The 16,971-nt window shown below is 36.8% G+C and overlaps 1 protein-coding gene across 3 annotated transcripts in view; it reads left to right on the forward strand.

Annotated features, from left to right (window-relative positions):
• The window catches only part of PRTFDC1 (phosphoribosyl transferase domain containing 1), a 50,266-nt gene that overhangs the window by 20,939 nt on the left and 12,356 nt on the right, over positions 1 to 16,971 (forward strand). For 2 of the 3 annotated variants that reach the window (XM_068934548.1, XM_068934549.1), the window contains exon 4: positions 8,254 to 8,319. The exons of the other annotated variant lie outside the window; for it this stretch is intronic. In XM_068934548.1, coding sequence (XP_068790649.1) covers positions 8,254 to 8,319 — 66 coding nt within the window. The remainder of the gene's footprint in view (positions 1 to 8,253; positions 8,320 to 16,971) is intronic. 3 annotated transcript variants of the gene reach the window in all.

The following is a 16,971-nucleotide window of genomic DNA, read 5'->3' on the forward strand; positions in this document are numbered from 1 at the left end:
ACCTGTATTTCTATGTTTTGTTTACAAGACAGATCCTCCTGGCTATTAAAGTTATTCTGTGTGACAAGATACATATTTTTTACCCATATATTCCAATAAAAAGGGAACACTCTCTTAGTATAATTTTTTCCTTTAGAGACAGTCATCTGAGCCTGAAAAGATCAGAGTACCTGCAGCTCCCATTTTGGGTAGTGCATTGCAAATACCAGGCCTTGAAGTTGGCTGTCTCTTTCTCTTGCTCACTCATTCGCCAGCAAAACCATCAGAATGTTCCATTTCGCTTTATTCTTGCTGTCATAAAATACAAATGTGTAACTGAAATCTAAATACACCTCACAGCTTAATATTGTCAGTTGCTGAAATACTTGTGAAATAAGCAAACCAAAAGAAATTCAGTCTTGCACATGGCTAATTAAGATAATAATGCTATAAATCTGGTCTTCAGTGTTACGGCACTTAGAAAGGGTTGTACTTTTTAAGTTTTCAGATAAAATAAATAAAAAGGCAGTATGTTTAGTGACATTGCACTCATTTTAGTTAGTTCCATTAGTATTTTAAATAGAAATTCAGAATAAATAATTGTTCCCTGTTTTCAGTGTGGTGAGAAAAGTTAACTATACATATACAGTGTGGTTCTTTACAGTGAGAGTTGGGTTTCTTCTTAGGTATTTATGTCTATTGCAAGATACCTTACCTTCTTTGGAAAAAATAAGGAGAAGGCATGCAGAGTCTTGCTATGCAATAAATAACTGAATATGTGAACAGATGATTGCAAACAATCCAGTTTACTAAGTTTAATAGTTTACTGTTGCTCTGAGGGTTGTTTAAGCTAAGGGATCTACTTTGCCTTTATAGTAGGGAAGAAACATGTACATGCGTTACCACCTGTCAGCTGATGAGTTGTACCCTGCTGAATTACAGTAACGTAATTGCTTGTGCTATTCTGTCCAAAGCCCACCTCTTCCTTGTGAAACTCTGGCCTTCTCTAGAGCTGGATAAGCTCGCTTGATTTTGAAGCACTTCCAAACCTCTGTGGTCCTTTCTGCTAAGGACTGACAACATGGAGGAAGAAGAATAGAAAATAAATGAAAACTTCAAAGTAGTTATAATAGAGATCTAACCATAGAGGTGTAAAGGTACCCCTTATACTGTAGTAAGTGGAGCTCAGATAGATATACCTACACCAGTTTCAAATTGACTGTCTGAGGTTATGCTGGCAATAATAGCAGTAACAGCGATCTCAGCACAGCATAGTCAGTGATTTAGTTACCAAGCAGCTCTGGAAGGCATTGTAGCCTCAACTTTAAAGCTAATACAGGTGTATTAAACTCTCAGTACTTCAGTGTAAATGTACCTTTAGCATTAAGTGGCAGATGGAGTTGAACTGTTCCTGCAGGATAGATGGCGTTCTGACTGTGGGTGTATGCTAGAGTTCCTACTAGATTTCTAGTTGGTTCAGCATCGGTGACTTGTTTGTAGGGTATTCAAATCATCTCCTGCAGACATCTCAGTGACCTTGCACTTAATTATTTTGAATGTGAGTGTGCCCTGGAGGTTGCAGCCTGCGCTTGGGAATAGATTTGGTTGTGAGGAAGGGAAGGCATGCTTGCCAGTCCTTACTAGGGAGGGTCTCACATCATTCCCATTCACTTGCACAAGTCTTCAGTTTAACAGTACTAGTTGTCCTCTTAGTGCTGCTAGGAACTATGTAGTCCTTCTACTTTCTTACCATGAGGACCATGGCAATCCATGTTTTGACCTATGCCCTTGAGGTCCTTTGTTTGTAGTGTCATTCTTTAGAGAAGAAACCCCAATTACTATCAGTTCAAGTATATATTGCTTGTGAGTACAACACATTACCACTCCGGTGATGTTCTTCTTAGTTCTGCTGATATACTGAGGATAATTGCATAGCCTGTATATTATATATGTCAGTTTGATTTTACTCAGTAGTCAAAATTGGTTAGTAACGATGTAGATTCCATACTGACATTTCTCAGACCATCATATTCATATATTCAAGAACTTCTGAGAGGGCAGGCTGCAAAGCATTTAAGTTTTGTATCAGAGTGTCTGCATCCAAACTAGAATATCAAAATTTTCATTGTGATTATTACGTTCATGACTGAGATGGTAGAGCATGGTCATGAAGCAGAATATAATTACTGAACAGTATATAATTTCAAAACAGAAACTTTTATGATTGCAGATATAGCAATCTAAACTCTACAAACACCCACAATTAGTCTCTACGATGCTATTTTTTAAATGCAGAAAGCTCCGTCTTATTATGAATCAATGTGATGCAGCTAAGTCACACAGAAGCAGTAATTTTCTATTTAGAAGTTGTGTAAGGGACATTGCTTCTGTGGTTTCGTGCTTGAAAGATATTAACTCAAAAGTAATTTCTTTTCGTATCTGTTTCTTTTTTCATCTGAGCCCTATGTTTTTTCTTAACTGAAAAATGTAACTGTAGTATATGTTATTTTGTTTGCCAGAGTATACAGTTCTGCTTGGGCTTTCTGTCATTTTCAGTTTCGGTTTCAACAGTGTATTTTAGCCATTGCCTTTGACACAGCCATGTCTTTGAAATCATTTATCTGTTTCATGCATCTATTCTGTCCATGTGACGTTTCAAAGTCTCAGCTTTTCTTTATTCTGTGAACTACCAAGTATTTTGTTCACATCCTCCTCATTCATTACTTTGGCTAATGTCATGTCCTCTTTGGCTTTAATGCCGTCCACCTTGTTCCCTCAGTGCCACTCAAAATGCAGCTGTTCGGAGTACCTTCAAAGGCACTGTTTTTAAGCACAGCCTCTCCAGTTGCTATCCTTCCTCCAGTGTCACACTCAAGTTAAAATTTTAGTTAGGGTCAGTAAGACTCCATTCTTGATGGTCATGAACACCTCACACATAAAAATCCAATTGTTTTCATTATTTAGTGAGTAGACTCAATAGGTAAATTTACATTTCTGTACCAAGAAGTTTAGACTGCAGAACCCTGTTAATCCTCCAGTGTAATATTACATACAACTAAGATACCTAACTGCAAAATGTTTGTGTCATCACTGTAAAACCACTTCTGAATCTGTGAAGACTGGTTGCAGATATTTGTTATTGACATAAATGGGAAAAAGTATTAGATTGATTGTGTCTTTTGAAATCTCTCTTCAAGTGACTTTCAACTAGATTAAAATTAAACCTTTGAGTAAACACGCAAGCAAAATATCCTGTGGTGGTAATGAGGGGAATTATGTGAGAGGTCTGTGTGAGACAGAGCCTAAGTGGGTATGTCAGGATGTTACTAATGACAAATAGTGAAGATAAGTGCTTCCTGTGTGCCTGTGGTAGATGTGAAAATAATTTCTTTCTGAGTGCTCAGTGAACTTTGTAGTAAAAAAATTGGTGATCTCAGTCTCTTAGGTTGGGATCCATCTAACCTAATTTCAGATGTCTGACAGATAGGCATCTAAGTGTAAGTTATTTGCTGTAGATTTCTTGTATAGTGAAATAGATGATTTACCTGACCTATCATAGAAACCTATCTTTGGATGAAATAAATTGCCTTCTGCAAATATCTTGTTTTCTCTGTTGATTATGAAGGAAGCCAGGATGAGTAGCATAGATTTAGATGTCTGACTTTTAGAAGCCTAAATTAGGGGCAGAGTAATCCTATCTTTAATGAAGATGTTTCAAGATGTCAAGATCATGGGTCACCCTATTAGAATAGAAGTAGTATAGATCACGTTCAGTTAATAGTAGTCTTAATGGTAAAATAAAAAGTGAGGCCTAAGTGAGCATGGAGATTAAACTCCCCTCTGCGTTAGTGGATATGTCAGACTAAGCCTCTTGGGGAAGTGGTGCCTGATTGTTGCTTTTCATACTGTGCCAATTGTGGGTATAAATCAGAAACCTCACAGGCAACAATTCATGTTGTACTCCGTTTACCCAGGTAAGAAAAGGCGGCATAAAGTCACTTTTTCACCTAGGGGCGAGGGGAGGATAAGGAAAGCCTTACAGATACTCTGCATGTTCAAGTGCTTGAGGTTCCCAGGGACAACTGCAACTGATGGTCTGTCAATCCCTTCTTGGGGTCAAAGCCTTGCTGGAATATCCAGTCGTAGGAGATAAGGTGAGGGTGCAAGGTGGCGGAGCTGTCCTCATGAGAATCCTCAGGTTGGCAGATCTGCTGTGCCACTGTAGTGGCACAAAGCGAGTGGCACAGGCCTGGTGATCAGGTCCTTCTGTCTTAGGAGTCTGCCTGATGAATTTGGGGAGTAGAAAGGTAATCATGTTTTTTTCAAGAGATTATGTATGAAGTGTGCAAATGATGTGTGATAATGTCCTGGTGACCGTATTTTATAATTTAGTTGTGCATTTAAACTGCTTTGTTAGAACTGTCCTTTTTGCCATGATTGAAGAATCTTTGTTTCCCTGAGTCCGGTATTAATGTACTCCAGATTCTGTTCCTTTAGAAGAGTAACAGATGTTCACAGTTTGGTGCAATTTTCGGATGAGCAATGCTGTTTATAATAAATTTTCCTAAGACCACCCAACTCATTTCACATGTAACTTGAACTGTGTCCAAGTGTTGATCTCAGGAGATGTAAAAGAGATGTAATATTTCTGTGCCCCACCCAGTTCAAAAGACATGACTTAGTATAGATGGAATTTAAATATCTATACTTCCAATCAGTGTAGAAAGTCAAACAAAGTGTTATCGTGCATGCTGTGAGAAGAGAAGGTGGAAATAGCAACATTCTAACTTTCATTCATTAAGTTTTCCTAGGATTTCAAGATGTACATTGACAAGGTCTGCATGAAATAAAATAAAATAAAGATGAAGAAGTGAAAAAGCACTACGCATGGTACAACAGCAAGCAAAAACAGAAGTGAGACTTGTCCTAGAAAAGTACAAATTTATTAAGTTCAGAAAAAATCAGAAATGTAGGTATTTAATATAGGTTGGGAGGAGATGTAAGGATGACATGCATCATGATTCTTCAGAAGCAGCTGCAATACAATTTGTGCTACATAAATCAAAATGCAGTGTGTTTTTAATATGTCTCTGTCTGGAACATTATGTTTAGTCGTGAGCATTTAACTACAAAAATAGTGTTAATAGGGTATAGGGATGTTAGAGAGTAAGTACTGTGAGGAGTCTTGAGAGTTTGAAGGTGAACCTTTAATTCGTGTCTTTGCATCTATGGTAAGTCCCAGGGAGGGACTCAGTGATATTGGTTTTGTGCTGTCAATCTATGGAACCTCTCCCAGAGAAAGAAAGAAACCCTGAGCGACTGAGATTGTGAAAATTAAACACACAGTTCTGAACTGACAGTAAGAAGTCCTGAATGAATCGATTTTTTCCGGTTTTTTTCTTTTTGACAGCTATTGTACTTCATACTTAACATTTAGTGCAATGTTATTTTGAAATTATAAACTGAGAAATTAGAAAAAAAGCATTGAGAGGTTCCTATGGCAACCATAGTGTGCAAACTCGCTCTCTATACATGAACATTATGATAACTGCAATGTCACATTGTGGTACTGAATCTTGCTGTTTGGCAGTTACGTATTTTACAGCATGAGTCGGTTGATGAATGTGGAGATATTTCTAATAATAGCAATAAAATCAATGATCAGATTTTTGTTCTGAAATAGAATTGTTCTGCTGTGTGATGCAAGTCATTTTTTTCTGTTATTTCATGAATGCACCATGACTGGAGGGTTCAGAGTTGTATTTTTGATGTGGTTTTTAGGCACAGTGAAGGCTCAGTCTTGTCCTCTGACAGCAATGGTTGTCCAGCGAGAACACAGGGATTTACATAATTGTGTGCAGTTGTGGCACAGCCGCCAGTGTGTGAATACGCAGATTGATGGGCCGCTCTAATCCCCCGGCTCTCAATGGCCTTTGTGTTTGCTTAACCGCTCGCCAGCAATGAAGATGCTATTTTAGCGTCTTCCTTTCAGCTGCAGCCAGAAATACCAAGTGCAAAGGAAGCAGTGCTGCTGCAAGTCTACTGAAAGAGATTTTTTTTAATTAAAAAAAAAATCTCATTCATTAGTCCCTGCACCTCACTGTTATCTTTTCTTTCTCTTTTTTTCAACGAGCAACCAAGGGCAAACTGACCCTTCAGTAATTCCTGCGTGTTGTTTTTTTTAAGTTACTGAAATTCTGTCTTTTCTTATTTGGAAATGGAAAAATCTTTTGTCACCATCTTGGTTACACATGCCCTGATAGACACTGGAAACAATCTTTCTGCTTTTTACAGTCTTATACTAGTGTTGACCTGAATACGTCCCCGACTTTTGAATGACCTAGCTGGCTCTACAACAAAAAAGGCTTATGCTTTTAAGCCTAAACTTGAAAATGTTCTGTATTTGACTTTTTGTTTAATTTTAAGATAATCTTCTGAGGAATTAGTTGCTTGCTTTGTTTCTTCTATTGTTCTTTACAAAAACAAAATAAATGTTGAAACTTATATTAGAACGCATACGGGATGCAACCTTCATTCCTGCTGTAGCCCTGTTTCCCAGGAAACGAATCAGAGCAGCATGAAGAGGATCTAAAGCTCCTAGATCCAGTGCAGAAAACGTGAAGGCAGGTCTAAAATTGTCTTTTAAGGCAGTGGCTGCCAAAGACCTCTTCCAAAGCCATAGCGTAAGAGTTTTTAGGAAACAGAAAGAGGAAGTCTTTTGGTGGATGTGCAGCAGGCGGACCTGCAGAAATTTTCAGCTGGGCAATGCTACGACCTTTACAGTTGCTCAGGAAGGGTATGTTAATTTAGACAATCCTTTCCCTTGGAGACCATGAATAATTCCTAGGACTGCCACATTGCTTATGATCAAGTGGCCGCAAAGATGCCTTTCTAGTCCCTGGCGTTCGCCCAGGCCATGAGTGCCGGCTGGCGCAATTCCGTCAGGAAGGGAAGGACTACCAAGACACGCAGCCCGTGCTGCATCGTGGGGCAGGCATGCGCGTGCCACTACTGCTGCGGCTGCTGTTGAGGGAAGAAGAAGAGCTGTAAACCCCTTAGTCCACCAGTAAATCCTCCCGTGTCTTTTAAGTTCTGCTGCCCTGTTATTTATTTGTGGAAAAATATTTGACTTCAAAACCCTTGATTTATTTATGAATTAAAAGCAAAATATTCAAGAATTGCATACTTGGTGGGTTTTGGTAAAGCTAAAGCTCTCTGATATTATTAGTAAACTACAGTGTCACATTAAGGTACTGCAGCTATTATTAAAATTGGATTAACCTAGTCTCCCTGTGGGTAGGGAGATTAGATTTGAAAATGCACCAATTTTGCAAAAACTCCATTAACTAAATTTATTAATTTTGCTCTTGTTTTCTCCGGAATGTTCATACTTCCTGATGCTGACTTTTTTTTTTTTTTTCCTAATTTGGGCCTTCCTTAAGGCCTCTTTGTCGTCTATTAACAGTAGGGTTTCCATATGTCTCCCTTACGTGATCTTATCTTTGCTACTGTTAATGAATTTGAACTAGACCCATTTGAGAATTTTTCATCAGAATGACTTTACACTAGAAATTTCTGTAAAACAATTTTATCAAAAGAGAATATTTTACTGATTTTGTTAATAAAGCTTTTCTACCAGGAAAATCAAAACATATTATGTTGTTGGATCAGTTTGACCTGATTGACAGTATTATGTTTTATTGAATTGACCTCAAGGATTTCATCTTTGAGTTAGCTGAAAAAGCAAAAACCAAAGCCCTTGAAATTATATGCCCAACCTTTTGTTAATAGCAACTGATAACTTTTGCAAACCTTTTTTCCAGAAAAAAAACCCTAAGTGAATTTATTCTAAAATAGCTGAGTCCTGACAGGGAGTGACACAGGTAGGCACATTTTATGTGTTTATAAAGACTGTTCCAAAAAAAAAAAAGTACTTTTAAGTGTTTAGTCAAGTGTTTTCCACTGTGAAAGGAACAAATATGTTACTCAACACTTGTCATATTAAGAAATAGCAAGGATCATAATTTATTTAAAAAAAATAAAGATATGGCTTTTTTTTAGGTCAATAAAGCCTGGAGCTTAGTGGTAGTTAACCAGGAGATGATAGATGGCACAAGAACAAGCCACAGTATGTTTCTGTCAAACACCGGTACTAATAGTCATTATAAAATATTGGTAGCCAAGACTGTGAAAAATCCAAGAAATGTTAATGTGTTTATACTTTTATTTTATGCAGATACATTCAATTTCAAAATTTTGTCTTTCTTCTTTCAGAATGATCAGTCTATGCAAGATATGCAGATAATGGGAGGAGATGATCTTTCAAAGCTGACTGGGAAGGTTGGTTAGTTTTAAATTTAAGAAAGAAAATATATCCACTAAAAACAGTTGAGAAAAACTGTAATTTTGCACATTAACTGTCAGTTTCAAAGTCAAGTACTAATACTTCCACAGATGGGTTGTATATTTGGATATATATTTTTATTTATTTTTGGAATCAAAGAAACATATTCATGTCAATTAAATTGCTGTAACGCCACTGCTTTCAGATTGCAGATGCCTAAAAAGATCAGAATGTAGCCCTCCATCCTAGCGTAGGCATTTCCCAAATAGTGATAGACATACCATCAGTGATTAGTATGTGGCAAAATGTGTGCCGGAATGCTTCCTCCTGAGCTTGTTTATGTCTTGAAATCTTTTTTTTTCTGTCTTTGGTGCTGCAGGCAAAGTAGACTTTGAATATCCCTGTCCAAATCAACATATGAGCAGTCTAATACAATTTTGCTTAACTGTATAGCGTTCAGTTGTGGAACTTGTCATACAGCTAAACATTTGGGATACTTTACTTCAGCACCAGACTGTCTGTAAGGCTGAGTATGTTTTGCACTATGACTGAACATTGTGGTAATGAAAGAGAGGGAGAGGTCTGAAGCAGTGAAAAGGCTATTTTACTCCAAGCATGTTGATACAAAGCAGTACTTGAAGAGGAAGGAAGACTGATTTCATTAGGCAAATGGTCTATGCGGAAAATGGTCAGAAATGGATCTTCATTATGCATTAAGGCAATAATACTTATTTTGTTATTTGTACTGTACGTGCAGTTACTCGTGGAATAGCTGGCACTGAACAGCATCAGTTTCCTCAGAGCACAGAAATGCAGCACCAGTAAGCTCATTTGTTTTGTTTTACTGCAGCACACTTCAGAAAAGGAAGAGAGAAATGTAATTCAAAATATATCATTAATATTAAATAGGCTTTGATACAACTAGAACTTAAATAAAAAAGTACTATTATACTCAGGCAATTTTAGTGATACATATGTCCTCAATTTGCATTTGTATTCAGCTGGATGAGTTCTTTTTCCAGATGATCACTAAAGCATTAATCATGTTCTTGTGTAATATTTATCATTTGCTCCTTTCTAGTACTCAAGCACTGGAGTTACCTGTTTTTCTGCAATGATATTGCCTATGTTTCTGTGCTTCATAGGCAGAGCTGGCAGTGCACCTATTAATGTTACCTAACATTTCTCTTTCCCAGATAGTCTGAGCCCTTTCTGACATTCCAGGCCCAACTCGCCTTCCCCATCTCACAGTCCCAAATTTTCTTGATGAATCTGTCTCATCAGGCTTATTATAAAGTCCTGGTTTCAGTTACTTATATCTTTTCCCGATACAATCTTTCTAGTATAATTTGAATTCACTCATGCAAAATATAATTGCCTATCCTACAACTTTTTTGTGTTTGTGTGTGTGTGCATGTGTGTATGAGAGAAAAGGAAACTTTCAGCCAAAATAGTTACGATCTTTTCAAAAATAAGGATGTTGTTTTCTTCTACTGGAAAACCTGGTGACCTTTTTCTTATTGGTTCTGGACCCGTATTCCCAGGTGTGGAACAGGGACATCAAATTTGTTTTGAGGCTAGGAAGTATAGGGGGAGAGAATTGAGCAGGAATATAGCTTAGGATTGTTGGGTTGGGGGGCTGGGACCTAGGATATGTGTAAAGGGGCTGGTTTGGGGATGAAAGCAGTTACCAGTGAGGAGGAGCCCAGGGACTGAAGCTGGGCATGCAGAGGCTGAAGCAGAGAGGAAGGGAGGGCTGAGACTGACAAGGCTCGCAGGGGATGAACGGAGGTTGCATGTGTGCAGTTGTTCCTGTGACACTATCTATCACTAATAATATCTTCACTATAAGAAGTGAAAACAGGGTTTCCTTCAGATTCATTTTACTGAATGAAAAACTGGGGTGCAAAACTTGAGCTCAGATGTTCATACTTACGCATCTAAAGTTGGATATATGAAGGAGTGGCCTTATGTCCACAGATGCCAACTCTGTCATCTGTTGTTGACTTAAGCAATTAGTGCAAACATTCAGCACATTTTACTAATCCGCCATTTACAGACTGATTCAGAGCCTCCTACAGTCAATGTAAATCTGTCCTTGAAGTTTTTTAATTTAATGCCTTAATTTAGCTGCTGGGTTTGGAAACTACTGGCTTTAGTAACCATTTTGAAGTCACTGAGTGCATTAGCAGAAGACTTGCTGGTGGAATTCAACTGTCCTGCTTTTAAGCAAAATGGACACTTCTTCTGCCTGCTTGGAATATTTATTAAAGAAGGATTGTAATTATATTGAAAAATTAATATGCCAAGTTAAAACGTATCTACTTAATGATCATGGAAGATGTTTTCAAAAGTGGCTGCGTGGACCCAGAATGTAAGGTCTGCTAACTTTCTGTCAGGTTCAGAAGCATAAATAACTAAAACACTTTTGAAGACTGCAGACAAAATATACTGAGATTTTGATCTGACAGTGATATTCATTAAGTAATAATACCTGGAATCTCAGCTATCCTATAATCTTAGTGAGCACTAAATAGAAACAATTTTATTTTTTTCTTAACGGTTATCTCCCTCCCTCTGCTAATTTATACTGAGAAATAGATTGCCAAATAGATTCATGAAGGTGCTGTTCTCTGGCAGTGTTTCTTTCTGAGAAAGCTTTAAGAAAGGAAAACATTTTAAAAGCAATTTAAAAATAAACTGTTAAGGATAATAGCTCTTCAGGTGAAGAGTGAAAATATCTCTTTTGTACCTCTATAGAACATGCTTTTGTTTAGAAAAAAATTAAAACCCGTAAAAAAATGTAACAAAGTAAAGCATGAGAAAGATGAATGTTCTGAGAGAAGGCAGTAAGCATGCAGACCCAAATTGTTACCTGAAAAAAATTATCCACAAATTCAAAATTCTCCTTCTGTAAAGAAGGTCATGGAGCTGAGACTCAAGATTTCCACTGCATGAATCATTAATAAAGGTACTTGGAGAATGAGTCCTGATGTAGCCTAAGAGTCTAATGCTTTGTAAGTATTCATGTATGTGCAGAGAAAACAATTTCAAAAGCTCTCTTTTCATTACATAGCTGGTAAACACAAAATTTCTCAGTAGCTGATTTCGTATTTAAGTAGCTGCTTCATTTTCAGTAGAAAGTTGAAATGATCATCTGAGGAAAAATTATAATTCTTAAGAGTAAAATTTGAAAATAGGGAGGTAATTAATAACTATCCAGAAAACTAGAGGCAATGCAATATGTTTATGGCAATCCATGTACATAAGGTAAAAGAACAAATAATATAACCTTGCTTAGTGTTAATACTGTAAGAATACACAGTACTGCATAATACTGTAATACTTCATAACACATTTTAAAGTATTTGTAACGTCTAAAGAAAAATATTTTAAAACGCCTAGAAATTTCAGTAGATCTAACTGTACCAGTGTTGTGAATTATCACTGCTACTCACCTCTTATACTTTTGTGTGTGTATATTTTGTTTTAATATATTGTAAATAACTTGGGGTTTGTATCTTTGTTGAAGGGAAAAGGAACAATTATTGTAATCTGATATACAGAATCATGGCAAATACAGATTCAGACAGCATTAATTCCAAGAGCTGTGGAGCAGGTTACATCGTCCGAAGCCTCTACTGACAGAAGTTACTCTTTAGATCATTCTGTATGGAATGTGTCCTGTAACCTTTTAAAAAACTCCTGTACCATTTTAACTTGTTTTCTCACAAGTGAGACAAGTTAGACAGAATCACCTACTTACAATTTATATAGTTTTGAACTTACATACTTGTTATATTTGTGTAATATATTTAATTTCAGAATTACATACATGTAATTACTCAGTTACCACTTCTTCTATTATAACATAGAATATGAACAAAATTAGTCATTCTTATTTATTAAGTTAATAAGAACTTTGAATTAAAACAAAAAAACTACCTAGTTAGCAAGGTACAATTATAGAGCCAATGCACTTCTGCTTCAGATATTCCAGCTGTAAGGATCCAGAATATTGATCAATGTATAATTGCCTTCATGAAGAATTGTTCTTCTTGTTCATATTAAATCCATTTTGTTGACAGCTAGTGGTTTTGGCACTATGGGAGAAGCATATACAGTGATAAATACTGATCAAGAAGGAAAGAAACAGCACATCTTGTATTCTTCCTCCTCATTGTATTAGTTTGAGCATTCCACTGTTATTCTGGTTTTCTCCTAAAATGCCTGGTCAACTCATATCTAAAAGAGAGTTCATTCAGAGGAAGATATTCACCCTTCAGTAGTCCTTACTTCCTTCTGGCAGGACATCTGTTATAAAATCTCTGGACTTCCTTGTAGCCTAAATCAATTTATCCATCATCTGCTGTTTTCTTTCTTCTCCTACATGTCATGTGGGAACACATTCCAGGGAGATACTTCAATCTCACTTTCTTTTCAATATCTGTGTCTCTAATTTCTTCTTTTATTTTGTTCAGCCGTTTTCTCTGCATGTCATAAGCTCTAAGGAGAGTACTGAGACCTGTTTCTCTATCATTCTCCTAAACATATTATCATTTGAATATCTAATAAATGGCCCACGGGGCAGCTGTGCAATATGGAGTTTTACTCTCGTGCTTCTGCAATTGTCATGTCCCCCATTCATCTTTACATCTCAGTATATTCCTATCGTATGTTCAGCCTTGCCTTTTTCATCTTTTCAGTGGTTGGTATTTTTTGTGCATCTCAAAGCATTCTGTGTCTTCTGTATCTCTTCTTAACTGCCATCTTTAGTCATATTTGTCTTTTTACATTTTTTCTTAATAATTAATTAGGTTTTATAGTGCCTACTCCTCTGACAATTACCAACCTAACTGCTTTTTCCACAAAAGACTTTCTATTTTTTGTTCTCCCTTGAAATAACCTCTCTTTGCAATTCCTTCTTAGGTAATCTGTTCTACTGTTACTTTTTGATTATTTACTCTTTTTTCTTCTGGAGGAAGGAAAGTACAAAGAAAGCTTTCCAGACTTCCCACCCTGTTTTTCACATGGGCTCTGTTCACCCACTGTCTACCTGCTTTCACGTTATATGAATTCATAATTCTGTTGATTGCACCTGTGTCAAAAAAATCCTCTTCCAGCTCTTACATTATCAGACTATTACATTTTGTCATCTAAGTGAGAGAATGGAGGCAGTGATCCATTCACGCGTTACTTTTAGACTGATTATGATAACTCCACCCTACTTATGTACAACAGAAGCATGCTGTAAAAATGGCTGCAAGCAGAACGTGTGGGTACAGCATTCAACACAGTGCTCTAGGAACAAAAGGTTAATGACAGCATGTCATCATTCCCGCCTTTAGGTCACCCAGATACTGAGCTAGTCTGAACTGATTGTAAGTAGCTAGAGTCTATGTACATAAGACTCTTAACAGGCTGACCAGGTTGCACTCATCAGCAGCTGACACTGACCAAATTCAATGTCTCAAACAATAACGTCTTTGAGAGAAGATAGGTGGTCTTTCAGGAATGATGTTAGCTGTGGATCAGTCTAGCATGAAAGATTAAACTCAACCATTTGTGACCTTTTTTAGAATCCACTTGAAAGCTCATACTCATATTTCTAATCTGTCAAAAATCTTCTATATTATATTCTATCCTGAGGTCTGAGTATCCGTGGATTTTGTTCATGTGCACACAGTTAAATGATTCCAGTTCTGACAGCGATCCTTGTAGCTTCCTTTAGACCTCTTCACTAAAACTTGATGCTTTATTGTTTTACCTTTGTTTCTTGATGATTCTTCAGCTGTATATCACTGCTTCTTCAAAGCTAATTTACGTTAAGTTGTCATATAATGTCTTGTTTAACCAGTAAGACCTGAGGTTCCCCCAACACAATGCCAAGAAAGCTATGGCTATAGGTGTGATGAGTAAGCTGATAATTGGTTAACAATTCAGTTTGAGCAATCACATTATCAAATTATGTACTCTGTTAAAGATACAGACTACATATGAAAAGAAAGTATTTTTAGAAATAATCTTACTCAAAAATGCAGATTTTTGAGTGGAAATTGAACTTAAGGGAATTAAAATATGGTAAGGCGCCCTTCCATGGAAGAAGGAATAGAGATAGGTAAGAAGGGGCTATATATATTTTATATTTTGTATTGCTTTCACCTGTGGAAACAGTTATTTGAAAGAAAGCACTTTTTTCCAGCGTTCTGTGTATTCATGAATGCTTTATAAGCTGGTATTACTAACAGTATGTTACACGTATCCCCAAATAGCTTAAGAATAATTTTCTCCAACAAGCAGAGAGGAAGGAACTCAGGACAGCAGTGGGGTCTTGTGGTGAAAGTATTTCCATCTGTCCCAATTCCCGTGTATTTTCTCCACTCATAAGACCACAGTTACTGCTGTACTATATAGGATGAAGTGTCTGTCTAGGCTTGAATAATCTCTTCAACAGCAGCCAGTTGGAATTTTATTAGGGAAAGGATATGTGAGGCAGAACAAGCATAGATTCTTTCTAAATGCAAAGTTACATCTGGACTGTCATTTTGAATAGATCCAATGCCAGAACTGTTATCCATGTCTATCTCATCTCTTTGTAAATTCAGTTATAATTTTAGTCCCACAAGATCCCACAGCAATGAATTTCATATTTAAGTATCTGTGAAAAAGTTATTTTTCTTTCTTTTAAGATTTCTGCTTGCTTACCTTCTATGAGCTTTTCAAGACGTAAGTAAATCTGCCTTCTTTAATTGCTGCATCTCCTTGCTTAGAGATGGCAAAAATCTCTGCAAATCTTCCCATATTAGGGTTTATTTTCTAATCATTCTGCAGTACAGTTCTTTGACCTGATGACAAACAAAGCTTTTTTTACAGATTTCTATATTTTAAGAGCAGAAGGCACTCTTATAATCTTCTTATCTGAACTTCTGGGTAATTTGGGTCAAAGAGTCCCACCTGATAATTTCTTCACTGTGCCTACAGTTTCTCTTTTGAGCTATAGACTGTTTTGGAGTCTTGATTTAAAGACTTCAGGTAATGGAGAATGCTCCATGGTTCAGGCATGCTTTACCAGCAACTATCATCACCTCGAAAATGATGAACCTAATTGTCTCTTCTGAATTTGGATAGCTTTTACCTTTATCTGTTAACTTTTTTTTTGTACCTTTGCCTGCTGGTCTGAGCAGCCTACCACTATGAAATTGATGGTGCCATATGGTTACTTATTTGTCCATGATCTAGTAGTCACTTAAGTTTCTTTTAGAGTGAGTTCCCATTGTAAAATAAAGTACTAGCTTACTGTAGGATATAAATGAGGCAAGGTTTGAAGATAGATAGAATTAAAAAGAGGAGACTAATATATCTTATCAGGCCAATTGATGTAGCGGGGTGGCGGGGGAACAATTTCAAGCATGCAGATCCTTCTGTTGGTCTGAGCAGAGTTAACGAACTTCAAGCTAAGTACAGGCTGGGAGTAATTCTTAATTGTAACCTGCTGTCATAATCAAGTAGACGATTCGGGAGAAAAAGTTGATTGCCCAATGTGATCACCTCCCCTATTACCAAAGTGGGAGATAGAAATGTTAAGAATTCCTATGAGATACAAAAAGAGCAAATTATCAGCTGTGGAACGCTGTTAAATGCGTTGGAGGCCGGCTGTGAGGAGAGATTGTAACGTGCCATAAAACCAGTGTCTTATTGAGACAGTGATTTTTAGCGCACACAGTGGTTCTGAGTTTTTGTTCGTAGGATCAACTGTTGAAAGTATTTTGTGGTCCCTTTGAGGATGTGGGCTGAAAGGTCAAAGTTCTTTTGTTTAAAAAAATTCTCCCACTGGGAACTGGGCTGTTAATTAAATAACAGATATTACTTCCTGCTACAAACCTTACTTCACTCTAACTCTTCCAGGCCTCAAATCATTCTTCTGTCTCAGTTTTAAATTCTCTCTATTTTTCTTAGCAGTTTTTTTAAAACGTATGTACGTGTTATCCTATTTATTTTATACTAAGTCATTTAAGGAAAAAATACCTTCTTTGTGTACCTACCTGATTTTCTTGCTTTACATGCAAGGGCTGTGTTTATCCTGTTAGCTGTAATATTGTGTTAAGTATGGTTTTTTATTTGATTATTTGAGTAGAGTTGCTGCTTTCTAAGGAGCACAACTCCTTTCTAAATGTATAACTTAGGACTTTACCTTGTTAAAGTATTAATTACATTTTATGCAAATACAAAGACAGCCTCTCCCTCACACACTGAAATGCTTATTTCAAAACATAGCAATTTTTCCTTTGAAATTAGCCTTCTAAAAGAAGCATGAAGTCAAAATCCAGAAAAAAATTATTATTCTTTTCCAGGAAGGTGAAAAATAGTTTCCATAGCTCTTACTACTGTCAGACAGGAGGCACACATGATCTCATTACTATACTTGGTCTCGTTAGCTGACATTGTTCCATTTATTATTGACCTGTGGGAAGGTAAACAATAGAGATGTATTGACTCACTGCTTGAATATTTTTCAGCTTATCACAAGTCAAGATTTTTCTTAGGTGTATTGAAATAATAACCCACTTGCTTGCAGTATATAGGTTCAAGTGGCTTTGAAAGGCAGTACAGAGAATTGTTTCTCATTTTTTTGCAAGTGTCAGTCCGTT

This window comes from Struthio camelus, chromosome 2 (genome assembly GCF_040807025.1).
Source record: "Struthio camelus isolate bStrCam1 chromosome 2, bStrCam1.hap1, whole genome shotgun sequence".
Classification (NCBI taxonomy): Eukaryota; Metazoa; Chordata; class Aves; order Struthioniformes; family Struthionidae; genus Struthio; species Struthio camelus.